At 48.7% G+C, this 16,759-nt stretch overlaps 5 protein-coding genes across 5 annotated transcripts; 2 read left to right on the top strand and 3 right to left on the bottom strand.

Annotated features, from left to right (window-relative positions):
- Positions 1-7,470: 7,470 nt before the first annotated feature.
- On the bottom strand, positions 7,471-8,431 carry LOC132263679 (uncharacterized). Its single transcript, XM_059763577.1, has 2 exons — positions 7,976-8,431; positions 7,471-7,919 (listed from the first exon to the last, which is right to left on the bottom strand). The coding sequence occupies exons 1-2, from the start codon at positions 8,429-8,431 to the stop codon at positions 7,716-7,718; spliced, it is 660 nt and encodes a 219-aa protein (XP_059619560.1). The 3' UTR covers positions 7,471-7,715.
- A 129-nt stretch (positions 8,432-8,560) lies between these two features.
- LOC132263683 (hydroxyacyl-thioester dehydratase type 2, mitochondrial) lies at positions 8,561-9,211 on the bottom strand. The gene is made up of 2 exons (XM_059763580.1): positions 9,087-9,211; positions 8,561-9,016 (listed from the first exon to the last, which is right to left on the bottom strand). Exon 2 carries the CDS (start codon positions 9,008-9,010, stop codon positions 8,561-8,563), a length of 450 nt encoding a protein of 149 aa, XP_059619563.1. The 5' UTR covers positions 9,011-9,016; positions 9,087-9,211.
- Positions 9,212-9,249: 38 nt separating this feature from the next.
- On the bottom strand, positions 9,250-13,026 carry LOC132263663 (eukaryotic translation initiation factor 2-alpha kinase-like). Its single transcript, XM_059763555.1, has 4 exons — positions 12,708-13,026; positions 11,984-12,632; positions 9,924-11,630; positions 9,250-9,862 (listed from the first exon to the last, which is right to left on the bottom strand). Exons 1-4 carry the CDS (start codon positions 12,857-12,859, stop codon positions 9,341-9,343), a joined length of 3,030 nt encoding a protein of 1,009 aa, XP_059619538.1. The 5' UTR covers positions 12,860-13,026; the 3' UTR covers positions 9,250-9,340.
- Positions 13,027-13,113: 87 nt separating this feature from the next.
- On the top strand, positions 13,114-14,179 carry LOC132263677 (glutathione S-transferase theta-1-like). Its single transcript, XM_059763575.1, has 4 exons — positions 13,114-13,220; positions 13,291-13,449; positions 13,512-13,934; positions 13,992-14,179. Exons 2-4 carry the CDS (start codon positions 13,332-13,334, stop codon positions 14,138-14,140), a joined length of 690 nt encoding a protein of 229 aa, XP_059619558.1. The 5' UTR covers positions 13,114-13,220; positions 13,291-13,331; the 3' UTR covers positions 14,141-14,179.
- Positions 14,180-14,247: 68 nt separating this feature from the next.
- On the top strand, positions 14,248-16,377 carry LOC132263670 (coiled-coil domain-containing protein 149). The gene is made up of 5 exons (XM_059763568.1): positions 14,248-14,369; positions 14,423-14,857; positions 14,917-15,168; positions 15,228-15,312; positions 15,637-16,377. The coding sequence occupies exons 1-5, from the start codon at positions 14,304-14,306 to the stop codon at positions 16,125-16,127; spliced, it is 1,329 nt and encodes a 442-aa protein (XP_059619551.1). The 5' UTR covers positions 14,248-14,303; the 3' UTR covers positions 16,128-16,377.
- Positions 16,378-16,759: the final 382 nt, after the last annotated feature.

Genomic DNA, 16,759 nt, shown 5'->3' with positions numbered 1-16,759 from the left:
AACACCTTGAGGAAGTGTGTATAATTCGTCTTGCTTAATTGTCGCTCGGATTCGGACTGAAATCAGTGGCGTAGTGAAATTCACCCACAATTCTGGAGACATCGCAAACATTTTCCATGTGCACGCGTCGATGATCTCGAGGATGGGAAGAGAAACACTCCCCCGAAGAGGCGAAAGTAGCAATTTTATACACAGCGAAGGGAAATTGTAATACAAACTCGATGGGAAAGATGATGAATTTTTCAAGCCTTATTGTTCCAGAAAACATCTAACATGCCAGCAAAGGAATTATGCTGCTCAAAAGGCCAAAGCCTCTCTCTCTCTCTTTCGCTCTCACTCGTGATCACTTCACTCCCATGAAACCTCTTGCGAGCATATTCAATAATTCCTGACTTTTTCTTCCTTTCTCACTCGTCTATTTGTTTCTTCGCGGTTCAAGTCATATCCACAGATATACACGCAGTTCAATGAACTGCCAACTTCACAAAATAACATGTTGCGCCCGTATATAACTTAATATTACTATTTAAAGTGGAGAGGAGTGACAGAGTGGAGTTGAAAAGGAGGCAAAAAGTCATTTGTTTGCTCAATATGTCTCACGTACGCACCCTTCTTTCGCAACACACCTCGCATCTCGCGAGATCATTTTTGTGATCTCTCGAGAGGAACATCACCGCGGCGTGTCCTTAATGAGATTCAACAGGCGATGTTTATCGCGATCGCCGTTTCCTTGAGACTCACCAACGATGTTCCGAAGGGTGTCTTTCCCTGGGAATAATTAAATATTCCCCGGCCAAGAAACGACCTGTTGCACAACAACCCCAAGAAAGAGTGGTTGGAAGACTGTCTAATTGACTCGATTTGCATTATTCCTCTCTCACGATGTGCACTTCCTCTTGATTATGCCTGTTTCGCCCTTCCTTTCTGCGCAATCAATTCCACACCCTTTCCGTGCTGGCGAACAGCAAAGTGCACATCCTTCCAAGACTGATGAAAAAAATCGCCCCGAATGTGTGCTCCTTGGACGCACGAGAACACAGGGGGAGACAATGGCCATCCAGTGTAAAGTACGAAACAGGTGAAGCATATTTTCACGGTCTAGAGAGAAAATAGAGTTGGAACTTCATTAAATCACCACATAGGGCACACATTGTTATTTCCCCCGGAGTAACATCCGTTTCCACGCTTTCCAACCATAAACATCGCATCCTCGGACAATTTGCATCTAATTTCCTCCCCATTGGCCATCCCCTTGCAGCCAGTGACTCTCCCAGAGGGCAATTCCTTGGCCTCTCGCCGCTGATTTCCAACCACCATTATTCCAATTGACGCGAGAATGGGTTTAGAGACCAGGGGGAAAAAAACCAAAATTGAGGAAAGGAAATTTATGAATAATTTGCCGCTTCAGGAAATTCAACAATTGACTCGCAAAGAGAAACAAACAACAAAGTGCATTTCACTGTGGTCACATTCACAGATTTCTGATCATCACCCTTTCTGGTTCGGCGATAAGTAAATGGGGTTCGTTTGGTGGGAAGGGATTTTTTCACACAAACCCACGAATTGTCATTGAGTGAATAAATTTCCATATTGGGTGCATAAGTCAGGCGCCCTTTTGGCTCTCAAGGAAGTGGTGAATTGAAAAGAGATCTAAATTTGGAACATATTCAAAATCAAAGTTTATTTTAATTAGGAGGGAGAGACAGATAAGATATCGCGTGTGTTTCTTCGTTGGGCTGTGGAAGGGTGTGTAATGAAATTAACATAATCGACACGAAAGCAAATATTTCTCTTCTAGACCACTTAGACACAGATATTACAGAATTTCTTATGTTTATATTAATTGATGTGGGGAAGTTTAATTAGATCTTTTGGATATAAAATTAAAATTTTCTTTCTTTCTTATAAAACTCTAACAGTGCTTAAAATAAAGGATTTTCTTGAATGCATATCAATAAGCTTCTTCCAATGACTTTAAGAATGCAAAACACAGGAATCTTCTTCAGAATGATTGTCCCACTGTGGTTAAACTATGCGAAATTATCAGGCATGTGGACTGGGCCACCCTTTGTGACGTGAGGAATTTGTGGATCTGCCGAACCCACCCAAGATCGGCCCATGAAAGTTCCAGTGCGGTGCGCAAGGAAGGCAATGTCGGCTCTCCTCTGGTTCTAATGGAGGCATGGCCAGTGGGAAGCGTTAGAAGATTGGAGAGGGAAGAGGATCCCAGTGGAAATAATTCTATGGGATCATTGTGATCACACACGCGTCTTCACAACTTGTAGGTCGTTCACTCAGATTCCAGTTGGAGGAAGAGAGCGTTAGATGGAAAATTTGGGTGTGTGAGAGAAATGGAACAAATTGGTGGAGATGTGAGAAAAAATCCAGTCTTACGGATTTTTTCCTCCCATTCGACTTCTTGGAGATTCTTGAACTCTCATCGCTGTCGATGGTCAAGTTCCCAGTCATCCCTCAGCAATGCGTTGGCCAATTTCACTGGCTCTCCATCAGGAAATCCTGGCTTGCCTAATTGATATGGCAATGCGTTTCGGGCGGTCATTGCCGAAATGGGAAGTTGATGAGAAAGTTTCTTGCGAAGGAATTTCTCATTAGGGAAAATTCCACCGTTTGATCCTTATGCAAGTGGGCAAATTATCAGGTATTGAGACATGCGCCAATTTTGCGACGAGACCTTCTTGAAGAGGCCAAATTGGCCTCTTCAACCCCTTCTTGTACCTGTTCGTGGGCCGGTTTGTCCCATGGCCGAGGCGAGGGAATGATTTCGGAGTGTGCGGCATGTCGCTGCGCTGGGAAGACGGGGGAAAGGTGAAAGAAAGAATTGCACCATAATTTTGTATTTCATGTTCATAATCTTGTGAACTTGCTGCAATTGCTCTGAACTCTCCACCATGATCAGCAGAGTGGATGGCGAGAGATGGGTTGTGAGAAGTGAGAAAGAGAAATCACAAAGAAGGAAACGTGGCCTGAAATTGTAATGCTACACGCGGACTTGGGGCATTTTTTCCGCGCTCTGACCATCTCTGTTGCACTCCCTGAATGGCTGTGGGATTCGCCTCTTTCTCCGGGTGAGATTGTCTTGCTCGTGGTGCTGATATATGGCCGAGAGAGAAATGATGACGGCGCGGAGGAAGAAGAGTTGATTGTGTACAAGTCCCAGAGAAGGAGATTCCACTGAAGTCAGTGTCCATAGTTTAGAGTGTGTTGACGAAAAGAAGCTTGGAAAAAAATGGAGGAAGAGAATGGTACCAATTTCTTCTGCGCCATCATCTCTTTCACCTCTCTCACATCGCGAGAACCCAAAGAGAGTCCTCCTCATTTTGCCACACACAAGCGCCCCAAGATCTTGTGCGTGTGCGATCGCGGGGATCACAAGAAAGCAACGGTACACAGACTCTCTTTTTCGTATCGTTGCGTAATTACAAACTCTTCTTCTCCCTCTTATTTATCGTAGATTCGTAAGAATCGCTTTTTGTGCCATCCTCGCTCTGAAATCGCATCTCATTCTGACGTTATTGTCTATTGTCTCCCTCGATGGCAGAACTCTGCACAGAGAGAGAGCCATAATCTATAAAATCAGTGAATAGTGTCGTGGGATTGTCGCATTTTCTCTTCAATCTGTCGCCCTTTTTCAGAGCGCTCGGCTGTGGTTTATTGAGGAAAGTCATGGGTTTTTATCTCTACCGCCCAATGATCACAGCTCGCAGTGTGATTTTCAATGATGATGGAAATGCGCAAGAGGAGGAAACCGATGACGAACCTATAGCGGTATTTATGGGCCTGATATTGGCGATCCCGCGAGCAATCTTGCACCATCATTTCTCCGTTCGATCGCGATCGTTATCGCTGAACAAAAAATCATCTCGAGCACACTTGTCGACTCCGAAAACAGGAGGTCAACAGAACTCCAGCAAATGCTCTTCTGGCAGTTTTACTCTGGGAGAAAAAAAAGAAGTTCTCTAATTGTTATATTCACACACTCCGCCTGTATTTTCTCCGCAGCACACTAAAAGATAAGGCAAAAGGAGTGAAATGAAGACTGCGTGGATGAATCATAAATCATACTAAATTAAAAGTGTGTGCTTCCAGTTACTCACATGATTGAATTAAGATCGGAAAAATAAAAGAAATGAGATGAGGTCTCACAAGGGTTAATGATGATCACACAATTCATTACGTGGTGAATTAGAGAGATAAAAGTTTACTTCTCATATAAATTTCACTTGGTGAATTATGCTCTGCTTTTACGCTGAGCTTTCCCGAAACGTGCTGCCAAAGGCACAATTTTTGACCGATTTTGAACATTTGAGAAGTTTTTGAAAGGTTTTTTCATACTCTAACATTGTATGGAATATATAAAAATTGTAGAATGTATGGAAATCGCTTAAGCGTGTGATTTTAGAAAAGCATTCGCACTTTTCCAGTCTTCTGAAAAGTGCTTCGATAACATTATTTCCTTTAATTTTACAATTTTATCATCTTTAGGAAAGCTTTAGAAGATCAAAAAACCTTTCCGAAATCGCGAAGATCTTTAAGATCGATTGAAAATTGTGCATTTGATAGCGAATTAGAGTTCAGGAGCATTTCTCACCAACTCATTTTCACCTGAGAAATCTCTTTCTCTTGTGATCCGCGATCGCGCTCAGCGATCTAGCGTCTTCCGTATTCAATTCCACGAAAGGGCTTCTTCGAGAGGGCATCAAACTCGCGAGAGATCAGGATTTCTTCACGGTGTACGTGGAGAAATTCCACAAGGAAGTTGGTGTCGTTAATCCTGAGTTTCTAATCGCGCAATTTTCCGGGCAAACGCGATCATATGAGAGTGATCAGTGAGGCAGGGAATTGTTTCTAGGTTGTGTGTACATCCTCAATTACATGTATGCTCCACTGCGTCGTGCACGATTGGGGAGTGTGATTACCATGGGCGAGAACGAGCTGGGTGACCGCAGCCAAAGTGGTGAGATGCCGAAGAAGCTCGATGGTGTTCTTCTAATTCCCATGATCGCGTAAGTGCGATTGTGTTTAGGTCATTGCCTCTCTCTCTCTTTCGCTCCCCATCAGCTCCAAATGTTTCACACCACACATGGCAAGGCGGTTTGATGTGAAAGTGCACACACACACGCACACGTCTCGGTGGTAAATCAAAGTCATAATAATTTCTCATCATTTTCGCGAGCATTGCTGAATCACCGCGAAATTCTGCACACGATCTGCGCGAGGAGTGTCGAGTTGCACCACCGCGCAATTCCAGGGGGATCATCCAGAAATGGGATTGTGTGCAGTTCATCGACGTGCGATCATTGTTTCCTCCCTCCGCGAGAAGAGCGCGAGACGACGAGAGAGATGTTGGATTCTTTCAGAGAAGGGAAGGGCAAAAAGTCGCCTTTCCATTGGGAGAGGCACTAATGAGGATTTCTCCGGGGAATCTCTCCCTCCTCGCCAGCAGGAGTCACACCATGAGAAGCACACTCTTCCCAAGCGCACTCACACACGCCCAGCAGCGTCCCTCCGCGCGATCGCGCATTGGGAACAGTGAAAGACAATCCCAACACAGAGCAACACTGTCGCAATGTGAAAGGGGCCGGGGTGAACAACCCCGTGTGGGCAACTCGAGAGACTCCCAACCCAGCATATGTATGAGAGAGAAGAAGTAAGCGATAAAAATACTCCACGCATTCCCAACAAAAACACACTCGAGGAACGGAGAGAAGATACTCGCCAACGAGGGGGAAGTCAATCATTAATATTCTCTTTGATTCCAGATTCTGGAATCTAAGCGTGAACTTTTGTGAAGGATTCAAACACAGTCACGCCATATAATTCCACCTCGACTGCCAGAAGGCTTCTCTCCCGAGTTATTCAATTAGAAATTACCTGCCCGGCGAGCGGAGATAAGCCATCGCGCGATGTTAGAACCATTCTAATTAGACTACGCAACGGCTTATGCAAAAATCTTAGAAAATATACAAGCATTTTGCAAAATTTATTGAGCGATAAAAGAGTCGCTTATTATTTAATTCGCTATTCCGATGGTAAAATAGAGAAGAAAGATAGAGAGCGGTAAAAAGATGTTAAAAGTTGTGATGATCTGACAAATTCTCTGAGTTAAGGCATGGATTATATTTATTAGATTAGCGATCATTGAAGTAATCGATTATTTCTTAGGTGATCCTTATTTCAAGACGTATTTATCGAATAATGGAAGAGTTTAATAGAAAAGTTATGTTAAGCGAATAAAGTTCTCTAGCAAGCGATTAGACAAATTTCCTCAGTTAATGAGTCGATCAGTTTCGCGAAACATTTTATAATTTTTAAATTTTAGCTCCGCATTAAATAAATATGATATTAATTCAGCGTCAAATAATGTGCGATCTTAATGATCTTCAGAATCAGAGGAAGAACTTATTGACTTCTTATTAGAAGCGCTGGAAGAGCAAATAGGAGGAAAATTCAAATAGGAGGTGCTCTCGCCCTTTGGCAGCTCTTGCAGTCAAGAGAGGAGTTAACAGAGCGAACATCCGGGAAAAATTGATTACTGTCAAATAAAGTGGAAAAAAGAGCGCCCAACAAAGGGAGCCGGAGTGCAAGAGAGACAGAAGCATGGGAAGGCATCAAATTGACCCCGTGTGTGACGCAGCCATGGAGGAGCAAAAGTGGGAGAATTTTAGCTTCACTCGTTCATTCACCCCGGAATTTCTGGGATTGTCACTAAATCCTGACTCTCACCGAGTCTCGCCACTCCAGTGCGAGCGCGCGCCGCGAAGGGGCGCGACAGAAGGTGACTCTGACCCCCTGTCCGGGCACTCCCGCGCCCTTCCTGGCCTCCGCGATCCCCAGGATCACGCATGGAAATCCGCGAGACGCTCGGAATCACTATTTGCTGTGATTGCTTCACTGCGCTGCGTTTAGCAAAAGACGTCTCATTAGGTGGCGTGTTTTCCGCTCATATGATGACATTCATTCACAACGCGCCACAAGAGCAACAAGTCTGTGTAATTGCGAGATCGCGCGAGAGAAAAACTCTTTTGCCAGTTTCCAACACCCAACAATCGCCACTTTTCTACGCGCGCGCGAAATTGTATATTTTCTCATGAGCGCGCCTCTGCCATTTGAGATCACGAAGGAATTTTCCTGCTCGTTCGCTGAATCGCACATCGCGATCCTCTCCACCTCTCACGTTTTTGCCACTTGCCCTCGACAAATCCCAAAATTATCATCCGCGAAGCAGCGTCAAGGAAGCTGATCGCGGAATTGTCTTTCAACCATTCGCTCTCCTTCTGTGGGAGTTGAAATAACACAGCAATTCAGGGGAATTGATTTAGGTCGCTCAGAAGCGCGCACGCCAATTCCCAATTCTAGCTTCAGTCACGAATTTAAGGATGATTCTGTGGTGGAAAACATAAAACATAATTGCTCATCACTATCTGTGTTTGGCTGAATAAAATATTTTCCTCAAAGAATGGATATACATTAATTGCAAGAAAATTTCTCAGTTGTTTGCCGTAAAAATTTCCTTCAGCATTCACAAAATCAGAACATTTAACAAGGATTTTCTTCTTTATTCTGCTGATTTTTATCAAACATAATTACTGACTGATTAGTTGCTTCTGTGGAAAGTACAAAGAAGACGATGGAATAGAAAAGGCAGTAGAAAATTCTTAAGATAAGCGAAGATAATGGGGAAAGTGGTTCGGTGATTACTGGGACTTCCCGACGGTCGGCAGGAGAGGGCATTTGTACTGCTCGCCGTCCTTGCAGCAATATTCGCGTCCCGCCGAGAAGTTGGTGTTCACCCACGCGCCGTTGCAGTCCTCGACGAACAGATAAGCGCGCTCCTTGTGGCAGTCGCGGTCGATGGCGGCGCAGAGAAGATGCCCGGAGTTCGGCAGGTGCTTCACCAGCTGCGCGAAGAGACAACGTTAGAAGCTGTGAAGCCAAATAGAGACGAGAGACTCACCGATTCCAGACACCAGTTGGTGCACTGCTTCAGGCCGGGTTTCGTGCAGGGAAAGGCTTCCTCGTGCTCGTGGATGAGAGCCGGCGATCCGCGCGGAGGCTCCTTGGAGCCCTTGGTGAATTGGCCGGAGAGGAAGACGGCGCAGCTGCACTGATGGTGCTCGACGTCGTTGCTCAGCTGCTGCTGGAGTTCCTGCAGAGACGCGCCGAATGGCGAGTGGCCGATGAGGTTCCTTCCGCCTAGGAGGCTCGTGAGATTCTTCCCTCCGATCCCGGTCGTCATGGCCAGCGACTGCTCCAGAAGCACCACAAGAAACACACTCAACACTTGGCTCTTCATGATCACTGTTGTTCGTCTGCCTTCAGCTCTTCCACGCGAGTGAGTGAGGAATTTATACGGATGGGGAGGAAGATGTCCCGGCCAGTGAAGACAAGAGCTGGCGGGGCGAAATGCCATCAATAAGTGAAGAATAAGCACAGGAAAGTAGATTATTGCAACAATTGCAAAACCATTCTCAAACAACACTACGAACGTTAAGTAATTGGGCGCGAAAAGTGGGCCAGAGCCCCGGGAAATGGTGTCAAGTTAGACTTCCTTGTGTATGAGGTTCGCCTCGCCCTTGAACACCAGCTTCTTTTCCTGGTAGCACTCGTAAGTCACCGTGATGATCTTCCGCAGGTCCGCCACTTCGATGCGAATGTTGATGTCCTTGTCCACGACGCACTTGTGCGGGAACGAGAGCTTCTGCGACACCAGGATGCTGCCCGGGCCTGGCAGCTGGCTGCCCACCAGCCCGGAGACGATGCCATTGAGCAGGGAGCCGGGAATCAGCCGGTGCTCTGGCGGCTGATCGCTGGAGTGAATCGGGTTCTTGTCTCCGATCACGCGCGTGAAGCGATCAACATCACCTTGCGAGATGCGTCTCGTGACCTCCAGCATGTCACCCTTTTTCACGTGAGCCGCCACCGTGGTGAAGCTCCTGGAAGACTCTACAGCCCTGAGAATGGTGTGCACTCTGGCCAGCATCGCGACCATCAGTTTCTGCAAGAAGACAACACGGATTTCAGCCAATAACACCTGCACTTCCTCGCCAGCGACTTCCGGTGAGCACCTGAACACTTTGGAGGAAGGATTGAGAGGTGTTTCCCTGGGAAAATTCCGCGTAGTTTGCCCGCAAAGAAGACCGGGTTTGGAGGAAAAAATACTCCACGACTGGCTGTCAAATCTGCGCAGAATCCGGCGAAGTCTGGCGATGCGCGTTCAAATGCAAACCGTCACTTTCTCTTATCCCTTAATTCTCTTTATTATAGTCTCTTTCGGGTGTCTGGTGCTCCTTACAATTACTGTGATAACATAGAATGACGATCAGATGGACTCCCGGCTCAGGCCCGAGGAGCTTCCTGTACTTCCGCGGCTGTCTTGGCGCCTGGGCGGCAGGACGAAGTGATAGAGTGGATTGACATCCGGCTGGCCCAGCGGCGGCCGAGCCCGGATGCCGTACGTCGTGGGGCGCTGACCGGGATCCCGCGAGAGCATCAGCTGCAGCAGCGCGTACTCGCTGGTGTGCCGCTGTGGGAAATCCGGTGGGAATGTGTTGGAGCGCACGCCCTCCAGCGTCTTAATGCGCTCCATTTCGGTGCCGAAGATCACGAGCAGCTCGAACAGGATCAGGCCCAGCGAGTAGATGTCCACCTTGTAGTCGTAGTGCTTGCCCGCCATCTGCTCCGGCGACATGTACAGATGCGTGCCCACCTTCTGCGTGTGGGTCTTCTTGGGCTCCAGCGGCGACTTGCGCGCGTCGCTCTCGTCGCTGCTCGCCATGTCAGTCACCAGGCCGAAGTCGCCGATCTTGATCTGCCCGTCCAGCGAGAAGAAGATATTACTGGGCTGAGAAGACACAGAATCATATAAGATGCAGTCTTATGCTTGTGGCAAATGCTATAATTACCTTGAGATCTCGATGGATGAGTCCCTTCTCGTGAACATATTCCACAGCTCTGACGATCTGGTCGAAGATCGGGATGACCTGGTCTTGCCTCTCCGGCTGACTGCTGATCTGCAGCCACTCCTTCAGGCTCTGCTTTTGGCACAGTTGCATCTGAATGTACAAGTACATTCGCGTCGTGCTGGCCGGGCCGAAGATCACGCCGCCCTCGCTCGTGAGATCCAGCGACATCGGGCGCTTCCGTCGGCTGCGTCTCCTTTCGCCGCAAGAGCTCTCCAGCTTGGAGTGCGTGAAGTGCGTCGGCAGGAGCGGACTCTTGGACTCCCTCTCGTCCAGAGTGGCGTTGTGGCGGAACTCTATGAAGGAGTCGTCGTCGTCCTCGCCGTTCTTGAATACTGCGCAATCGGCTCCGCTGTCCTCGAACTGAATGAATGACGAGTCATCGTCAGCCCTATCACGTGACTTTGTCCCCAAATCCTCCTCACTGAAGACGTCGCCATTCTGCATGTTCAGCTTGAAGATCCACTCATTAGCTTTCTTCGCCGGCGTGCTCTTGGCACTCTCAGTTCTGCTCTCGTACGACGGTGGCAAGGAAGTCTCCGTGGGCGTGCCGATGTCGATGGACGTGGACATGGCCTCGCGCGCCATCCAGATGCGGTCCTCGTTGTCCTGCCAGCCCGGCGGCGGTGTCTCCACCCACGCCTGGAAATACCTCACGATGTTCTGGTGCTCACAGTTGGCCAGCGTGCGCACTTCGCGCATCACGCGATCGCGGCTCTCCTTCTTGCTGGGCAGCACAATCCTCTTGATGGCATACTTGCAGTGGTCGATCTTGTTCTTAGCCTCGAAAACCACACCAAATCCGCCCTTGCCCAAGCACTGCAGCATCTCGAAGTCCGTCGTGAAGCGAGACGTGTAGCTTTCGCCATTGTTGGACTCGGACAGCGATCGATTCCTCGTTAAGTCCAGCATCTCTTCCGTCTCTTCATCATCGTGGTCCTGCAGCTTCGCGAAGGGTGTCTCGACGAGGCGCTCAATCACGACGACATCCCGCTCGGGCTTTACTTGGCGCCTGTTGTTGATGAAGAGATTGATGACGAAGCTGGACGTGAGCGCAATCACGAAGATCTCCTTCCACCAGAAGAGCAGGGATTTGAAGCGGAACTTCAGTGGATCGTCTAGTAAGTCTTTCATGCGCAACTCCTTGCTCTCCTCCTCGCTCTGCACCACTTCTGACTGCGACGTCAGATTGTGTTTGTCGCAGAGCGGATGTTTCTCCTCGACGGCCGGATAGAGATAGAATCCGTTGCCGTTGACGAACTCCGAGGCGTACAGCACAGACAAGGCAGTGCCTTTGCTCTCCAGCGACTCCTCCTCACTCTCTGATATCGTCTCCGTGTCGTACTGAATGAGCTTCCAGGCGGATGTCGCCGCCGGATAAGGTTTCCACGGGATCTTCGAGTACTTTTGCGCCTTCTTGTCATCCAATCCGAACGGCGGTTGCAAGGTTTTCCGCATTACTTCCGACTCCTGGATGTACACTTGCTTCCTGAACATCCCTAAGTAAACTGATGGCGGAATTGTGTCCCTCGCAGGATTGGGTATCGCTTCATTGCCATCCCACAGGGATTGAGCAGAGTCAAAGAGGTTCAGCGTCTGCAGATTCTGCGTCCCGTCAGACTGCCAGGCGCTTACAATTGGATAGTCGAACTGAAAGAGGATGACATAAGAGTCAATTAGTCACTGCTTTATCACTATGATAATGGCATAGGTGCAAAAAATCATTCTAAACACTATAGTTGATTGTGCTGAATGTCTATAAAGAGCTGCAGAGGTTGCAGATAAGATTATCTCCCGTTATCACACGGTTGTAGACAAAATAGAGTACTTTCGATGATGTTGTTTGCGTTTTTTTCTAGTTATTTCCATAATAAATGACGCACGTGAAGAGAAGTGTGCATTTGTGTGTTCTTGCAAGTGAGAAGGGCTTTAAAATAAAAGCCACGCCCATTTACAAGCTCCTCCTTCTGTCTTGAGTTTAGATTTAGTCACATTCTACTCACTTTATGCTTCCAGAGGATTGTGTTGGGCGAAGTCTTGCTGATGGCACACACCAATCCTTCGGGAACAATCAGTTTAATCTCATAGCCGAGGTCTGTTTCAGCCTCGCTGTCCAGGTGGCAGTTCTCACTGCGCGCGATGTCCATCTCGTGATGTCCGACGCTGAAATTCCAGCGCTCGCCGCCCGTGCGCGGATCCACGGCGCGAACAGTCTGCGTTTGGCGTCTCAGAATGATGACGTCGTCAAGGAGGGGATCGTGCACCTGACCGACGCCCTCCTCGAGCGCATCCGTGCGGTTCTGGCAGCCTCCGATGCTGCACTCGTAGATAACCTGGCCAGTGCGCATGGAAATGCCGTAAGATCGGGTCTCTTTGCCGCCCGAGATGACGACGTCGTTGGAGAACTTGAAGGAGGCCGTGAGGAGCTGGTCGGCTGTGATGGGGATGGCCTCGATTGTCTGCCCGTCGAATTGGTACAGGCTTCCGCTCAGCGACGGAATCATGCGCACCATCCGGCCGTTGTTCGTGAGCTCCAGACTGTGGATGCTGGAGGAGAGCAGGCTGCCCGGACCAGTGGGCACACTCCACCGCACCGAGCCGTCCACGTCCAGAGCCGACAGGCGACCGTCCAATGTGGTGACAAAGAGTAATCTGGAAGAGAGATTGCACGACTGTGACCTTGTGCGCGTATCACGGAAAGCGAGAGCAAATCTCGCGATGCGTCACCTGTTCTCCGATGATCTCTCGCTGCTGTCGCGGCAGTGGGTCAATTTCTCCACATTGTCGCCCCCACGGACCTCGGAGGCGGTCAGCAGCACGGAAGTCACGGCCAGGGACGTGACAAGAAGCGTCCCTCTCGCGAAGCGCTCCCAGCTCATTTCAGCGCGCTGCTCTTGTTGTCTGTCGTCGGATCTGCGCCCAATCGCAACACCATAATCATCTGATCACTGTACTCCTGGGCGCACTACTGAAAACTCGTCTGGATTGTGATTAAATCTCCTGGCAAAATTGCACCACGGAAGATCAGCCACTGACAGAGTTGTGAAATGTCACAACATCCACGGACTCACCTTCAAGCTGTCGCCCCTGCCCTCTGGCGGGGTTTTGGCCCTTCCAGGCGGGAAGGAAACTCACTTTCTGGGCACAGTTTTCCAGGATTCTACAGGACGATTAAGCCTCTCACACAAGAAGGATGATTCTTAGCCACTTACCACTTTATTCTGCCAGGAAATTTCCGAGGTAAACACTGAATCATCAGTCAAACCACGAGAAGACAGAGTAAATTTTTTTCTGTTTACTCTTTACACAGGTGACATTTGTTTATTAGCGCAGTGGAGAAACTTCCGGACAATGTCTGCATCTTTCAAGTTCTACTACGATCTTCTCTCTCCGCCATCCAGAGCTCTGATCACCTTATTCCGCGTGGCGAACATCCCGGCAGAACCTATTCCTGTCGCCCTACGGAAGAGTGAGAAAACTTCCCTTGCACAGGTCAAAATCCAAAGTTCACTGTCTTATCTCGGTTTCCAGGGGAGCACTTGACTGAAGAGTACCGGAGAGATGTGAACAGGTTCCCGAAGATCCCCGTCATTCACGACAATGGCTTCAGGCTGTCGGAAAGCGTGGCAATCTTGAGGTACTTGAAGAAAACCCGGGGATTTGATGATTTCTGGTATCCGGAAGATGCTAAAGCTCGAGCGCTTGTGGATGAGTATCTCTCGTGGACGCACAACAACATCCGCATCGCTGCGGGCATGTATTTCTTCGCCAAGTGGCGCGATCCGCTGATGACTGGCCAGAAGCCGGACGAGAAGAAGGTGAAGAAGCTCGAGACTCAACTATCAAATACTCTGGATGTGATTGAGAATGTCTGGCTGAAGACGACGCCCTATATTGCCGGCGAGAACATAACTGTGGCGGATATCTTTGCGGCCTGCGATATTGAGCAGCCTCGTGAGTATCAATAAGCGCAGATAAACACTCTTGATGCTGACGAATCTCTGTTTCCAGGCGTTTGTGGCTTCGATCCTTTGGCTTCCCGGCCTAGAATGACTGCTTGGTTTGGCCGCGTGAAGGCAAAGCTCGATCCTGCTTTCACAGAGCATCATCAGTTCGTCTACAAGTACGCTCAGAAGTCTCAAGAGCCCGCCAAACTGTGAGAAATTCTCCAGCGCGCCGGCGTGACTTCCACAAATTCCACAGCAGGTGTTTTTCATGCTGTCAAGAGTTGCAGCTGAAGAGTGATTTCTGCAATAAATACTGGTGGCCTGGGAAGACTCTTACGTGCGTTCAGTGTCTCGTGAGAGACTTAGAAAAGTCCCAATGGACGAGACTAGCGCGGGAAGAGTGAAGTTCCTGGACGAACATATGGAGAATTACAACATTGAGGTGAGTTTGGAGGATTTCCACTGCTTCGTGTCAGCTAATGATGGCCTTTGCAGCACTCGGCGCTCCACAGGAAGCTGCAGAGTAAGGTGGAGGCGCTGAAGATCATGCGGAAGGAGCTGGAGCGCTTCCGGACGGAGCGCGACCAGTTCAAACTGATGGCGGAAACCCTGCAAATGCGCTACACGGCCATCAAGAAAAGCCTACATTCGAGCGATTCCGGGAGCGTGGAGTACATGGAGAGATCGAGCGTTGCTGCTCTGGTGAATGATCTGCGTGAGAAGAACACTTCTCTGGCCACGGATCTCGAGTGCCTGCGACAGAGTTTGTCCGAGAAGGAAGGCGACATTCGCGTGCTGAGGGAGATGCGATGTCAGCTGTGTGAAAAGTGCCAGAGAGACAGATTCTCTGGCCAGGAAGACTCTTCCCAGATTGCCTGGAATGAGGAGAAGTCCAGGTTCATTGCGCAACTGGAGGAGTTGAAGAAGAAGGTGAGTTGGACGTGATGAGATGAGGAAACTGTGACATTTTCCCCCCTTTTCTTGCCCAGAATGCGCAGCTCAAGTATGACTTCCGGGCGCTGCTGGACGAGAAGGAGGAAGTGGTGACGGAGCGGGACGCCTTCAAGTGCAAAGTTCACAGACTCAATCATGAGCTGAGTATCGCGCTGAAGGGCGGTGAGTCGCAAGTCAAAGTCCTCGATATCGATTCGCTGGTGCGGGAGAACAAATATTTGCAGGAGAGACTGAAAAATGTGGAGAACGAGCTGGAGCTCGTACAGCATTCTCTCAACAAGTACAAGGTGAGAGAGTGCGGTGTGCACTTTTCCCTGCGACTGAGAGCTCTCTAATTTATTCCCAGACGATGCTGGAGATGAAGAGGAACAAGAAGGGAGTCGTGAAGCTCGGCAGCAGCAACAGTGATATGATAATGTCGCACAAACAAGGTACTTATGAGGAAAGCGCTCGTGTTTGCGCCCGCTTCGTGAACTCCAGGAAAATTGATGGGAAAGTCAGGGCCAAATCGCGTAGAACAGTGGCGTAGCGAGAAATTTGTCAGTAGTTTTGATGGGGTTTCATTGTTTGTAATTCTGCAAAAAGCTGATATAATTTTGCACAGAAATGAAGCAAATTTCATCCGTGGAAAGGGGTGAAAAGTCCTTCACTACGTCACTGCTGCATAATTTGTCTCTCAGTTTTCCACTCTAGAAATCATTAGACACACATTTGTGCCACTTATGAAAATGCTAATGTGCTCATGCAATTCGCAGTGAAGGTTCTTCTGGAGCGAGGCACGGATGCCGAGCTGCCTAACAAGGCGGCCACGATTGCTGACCTCAAGAGTCTGTGTCTGGCTCTGCTGGACAATGTGAACGACAAGAGTCTGGCGCTGACGCACCAGAAGAAGGCCAATAAGATCCTGGCACTGCGGATTTCCGAGCTGGAGCAGAGATTGGGGCAGTCGAGTTGGACGGCGTCGCCGTCCGAGGTATTGCTCAACGGCTACTCGGCGTCGAATGTGGACAAAGATCTGGAGGGCGTCGCGTCGAGTGCCAACGCCTCGGCTTCCACCGGATCCGTGTCGAACGATGAGAGTGAGGAAGAGGAGAATTCCTCTGCGTCCGAGCGCGAGTCTGTGGTCGATTGCGAGGAGAAGCTGGAGGATCTGCCACCGGAACTGGCGCAGCTCGTGGAGAAGGCGCTCAGAGAGCACGAATCGAGCGCAGAGTCCCAATTAGAGGCAGAAATGCAGCTGAATTGAAATTCTTCTGAGGTGTTGCACAGGAATGGTGGAAAAGGAGTCATAAATTTTCACATTTTCTCTTGGATTTACAAGAAGAAAATGTTCCAGCAAATCGTCTCGGGAATTTTTATGGCGGAGAACTATTGATTGAAGCATAATTGCATTCGGACTGTGGAAACCTGGAAGTCTCGAGCTCTAATTGGAGTGTTCCATTTTCTTAATTTCCCTCATGTAAATAGAGAATTTTGGTGGCTGTATTAAATAATGTGCGCTGAGAAATGCCTTTATGCACTGGAAAATCTTGTTGAGAATGTTCAATGAGCTTTTGTGTTAATCTCTGGCTAGAAGATGTTTCAGATTATCTGGAAACACAGTATTTCCTTGTTAGTGTGCAAGTTCTCTGGAAATTAGAGTGCACTGGAGATCAACGAAAATTGATGCGCTTCTGGGTGTGCTTGATATGGGAGTTGTGGTGCTTTAAGTGGATTTTCTCGGAAATTTCCATACATTTCTACGAAATTGTCGAACCTCTAGCCGAGCCATCAATGGCTATATTGCCTGTCTGGCATTTTATAAATCTCCTCAATTTCTCACAGTCAATTTAGAGGGAGTGGAATTGCAGCAAACACGTAAATGCACATCAACCAGGG

This window comes from Phlebotomus argentipes, unplaced genomic scaffold (assembly GCF_947086385.1).
Source record: "Phlebotomus argentipes unplaced genomic scaffold, Phlebotomus argentipes genome assembly contig_39, whole genome shotgun sequence".
Lineage (NCBI taxonomy): Eukaryota > Metazoa > Arthropoda > Insecta > Diptera > Psychodidae > Phlebotomus > Phlebotomus argentipes.
Note: the sequence above shows the minus strand (reverse complement) of the source record. Positions and strands in the feature narration are given on the sequence as shown.

What these genes read in the sequence shown, in the direction of transcription:
- LOC132263679 (XM_059763577.1), bottom strand. Translation starts at nt 8,431, where the DNA reads ATGGCATTTCGCCCCGCCAGCTCTTGTCTTCACTGGCCGGGACATCTT. An exon ending in CCAACTGGTGTCTGGAATCG is followed by an intron (nt 7,920 to 7,975) that starts GTGAGTCTCTCG and finishes CTCTTCGCGCAG; the next exon opens with CTGGTGAAGCACCTGCCGAA.
- LOC132263683 (XM_059763580.1), bottom strand. Translation starts at nt 9,010, where the DNA reads ATGGTCGCGATGCTGGCCAGAGTGCACACCATTCTCAGGGCTGTAGAG.
- LOC132263663 (XM_059763555.1), bottom strand. Translation starts at nt 12,859, where the DNA reads ATGAGCTGGGAGCGCTTCGCGAGAGGGACGCTTCTTGTCACGTCCCTG. An exon ending in GAGAGATCATCGGAGAACAG is followed by an intron (nt 12,633 to 12,707) that starts GTGACGCATCGC and finishes TCTCTCTTCCAG; the next exon opens with ATTACTCTTTGTCACCACAT. An exon ending in CAATCCTCTGGAAGCATAAA is followed by an intron (nt 11,631 to 11,983) that starts GTGAGTAGAATG and finishes ATCCTCTTTCAG; the next exon opens with TTCGACTATCCAATTGTAAG.
- LOC132263677 (XM_059763575.1), top strand. Translation starts at nt 13,332, where the DNA reads ATGTCTGCATCTTTCAAGTTCTACTACGATCTTCTCTCTCCGCCATCC. An exon ending in TCCTGTCGCCCTACGGAAGA is followed by an intron (nt 13,450 to 13,511) that starts GTGAGAAAACTT and finishes CTCGGTTTCCAG; the next exon opens with GGGAGCACTTGACTGAAGAG. An exon ending in CTGCGATATTGAGCAGCCTC is followed by an intron (nt 13,935 to 13,991) that starts GTGAGTATCAAT and finishes CTCTGTTTCCAG; the next exon opens with GCGTTTGTGGCTTCGATCCT.
- LOC132263670 (XM_059763568.1), top strand. Translation starts at nt 14,304, where the DNA reads ATGGACGAGACTAGCGCGGGAAGAGTGAAGTTCCTGGACGAACATATG. An exon ending in TGGAGAATTACAACATTGAG is followed by an intron (nt 14,370 to 14,422) that starts GTGAGTTTGGAG and finishes TGGCCTTTGCAG; the next exon opens with CACTCGGCGCTCCACAGGAA. An exon ending in TGGAGGAGTTGAAGAAGAAG is followed by an intron (nt 14,858 to 14,916) that starts GTGAGTTGGACG and finishes TTTCTTGCCCAG; the next exon opens with AATGCGCAGCTCAAGTATGA.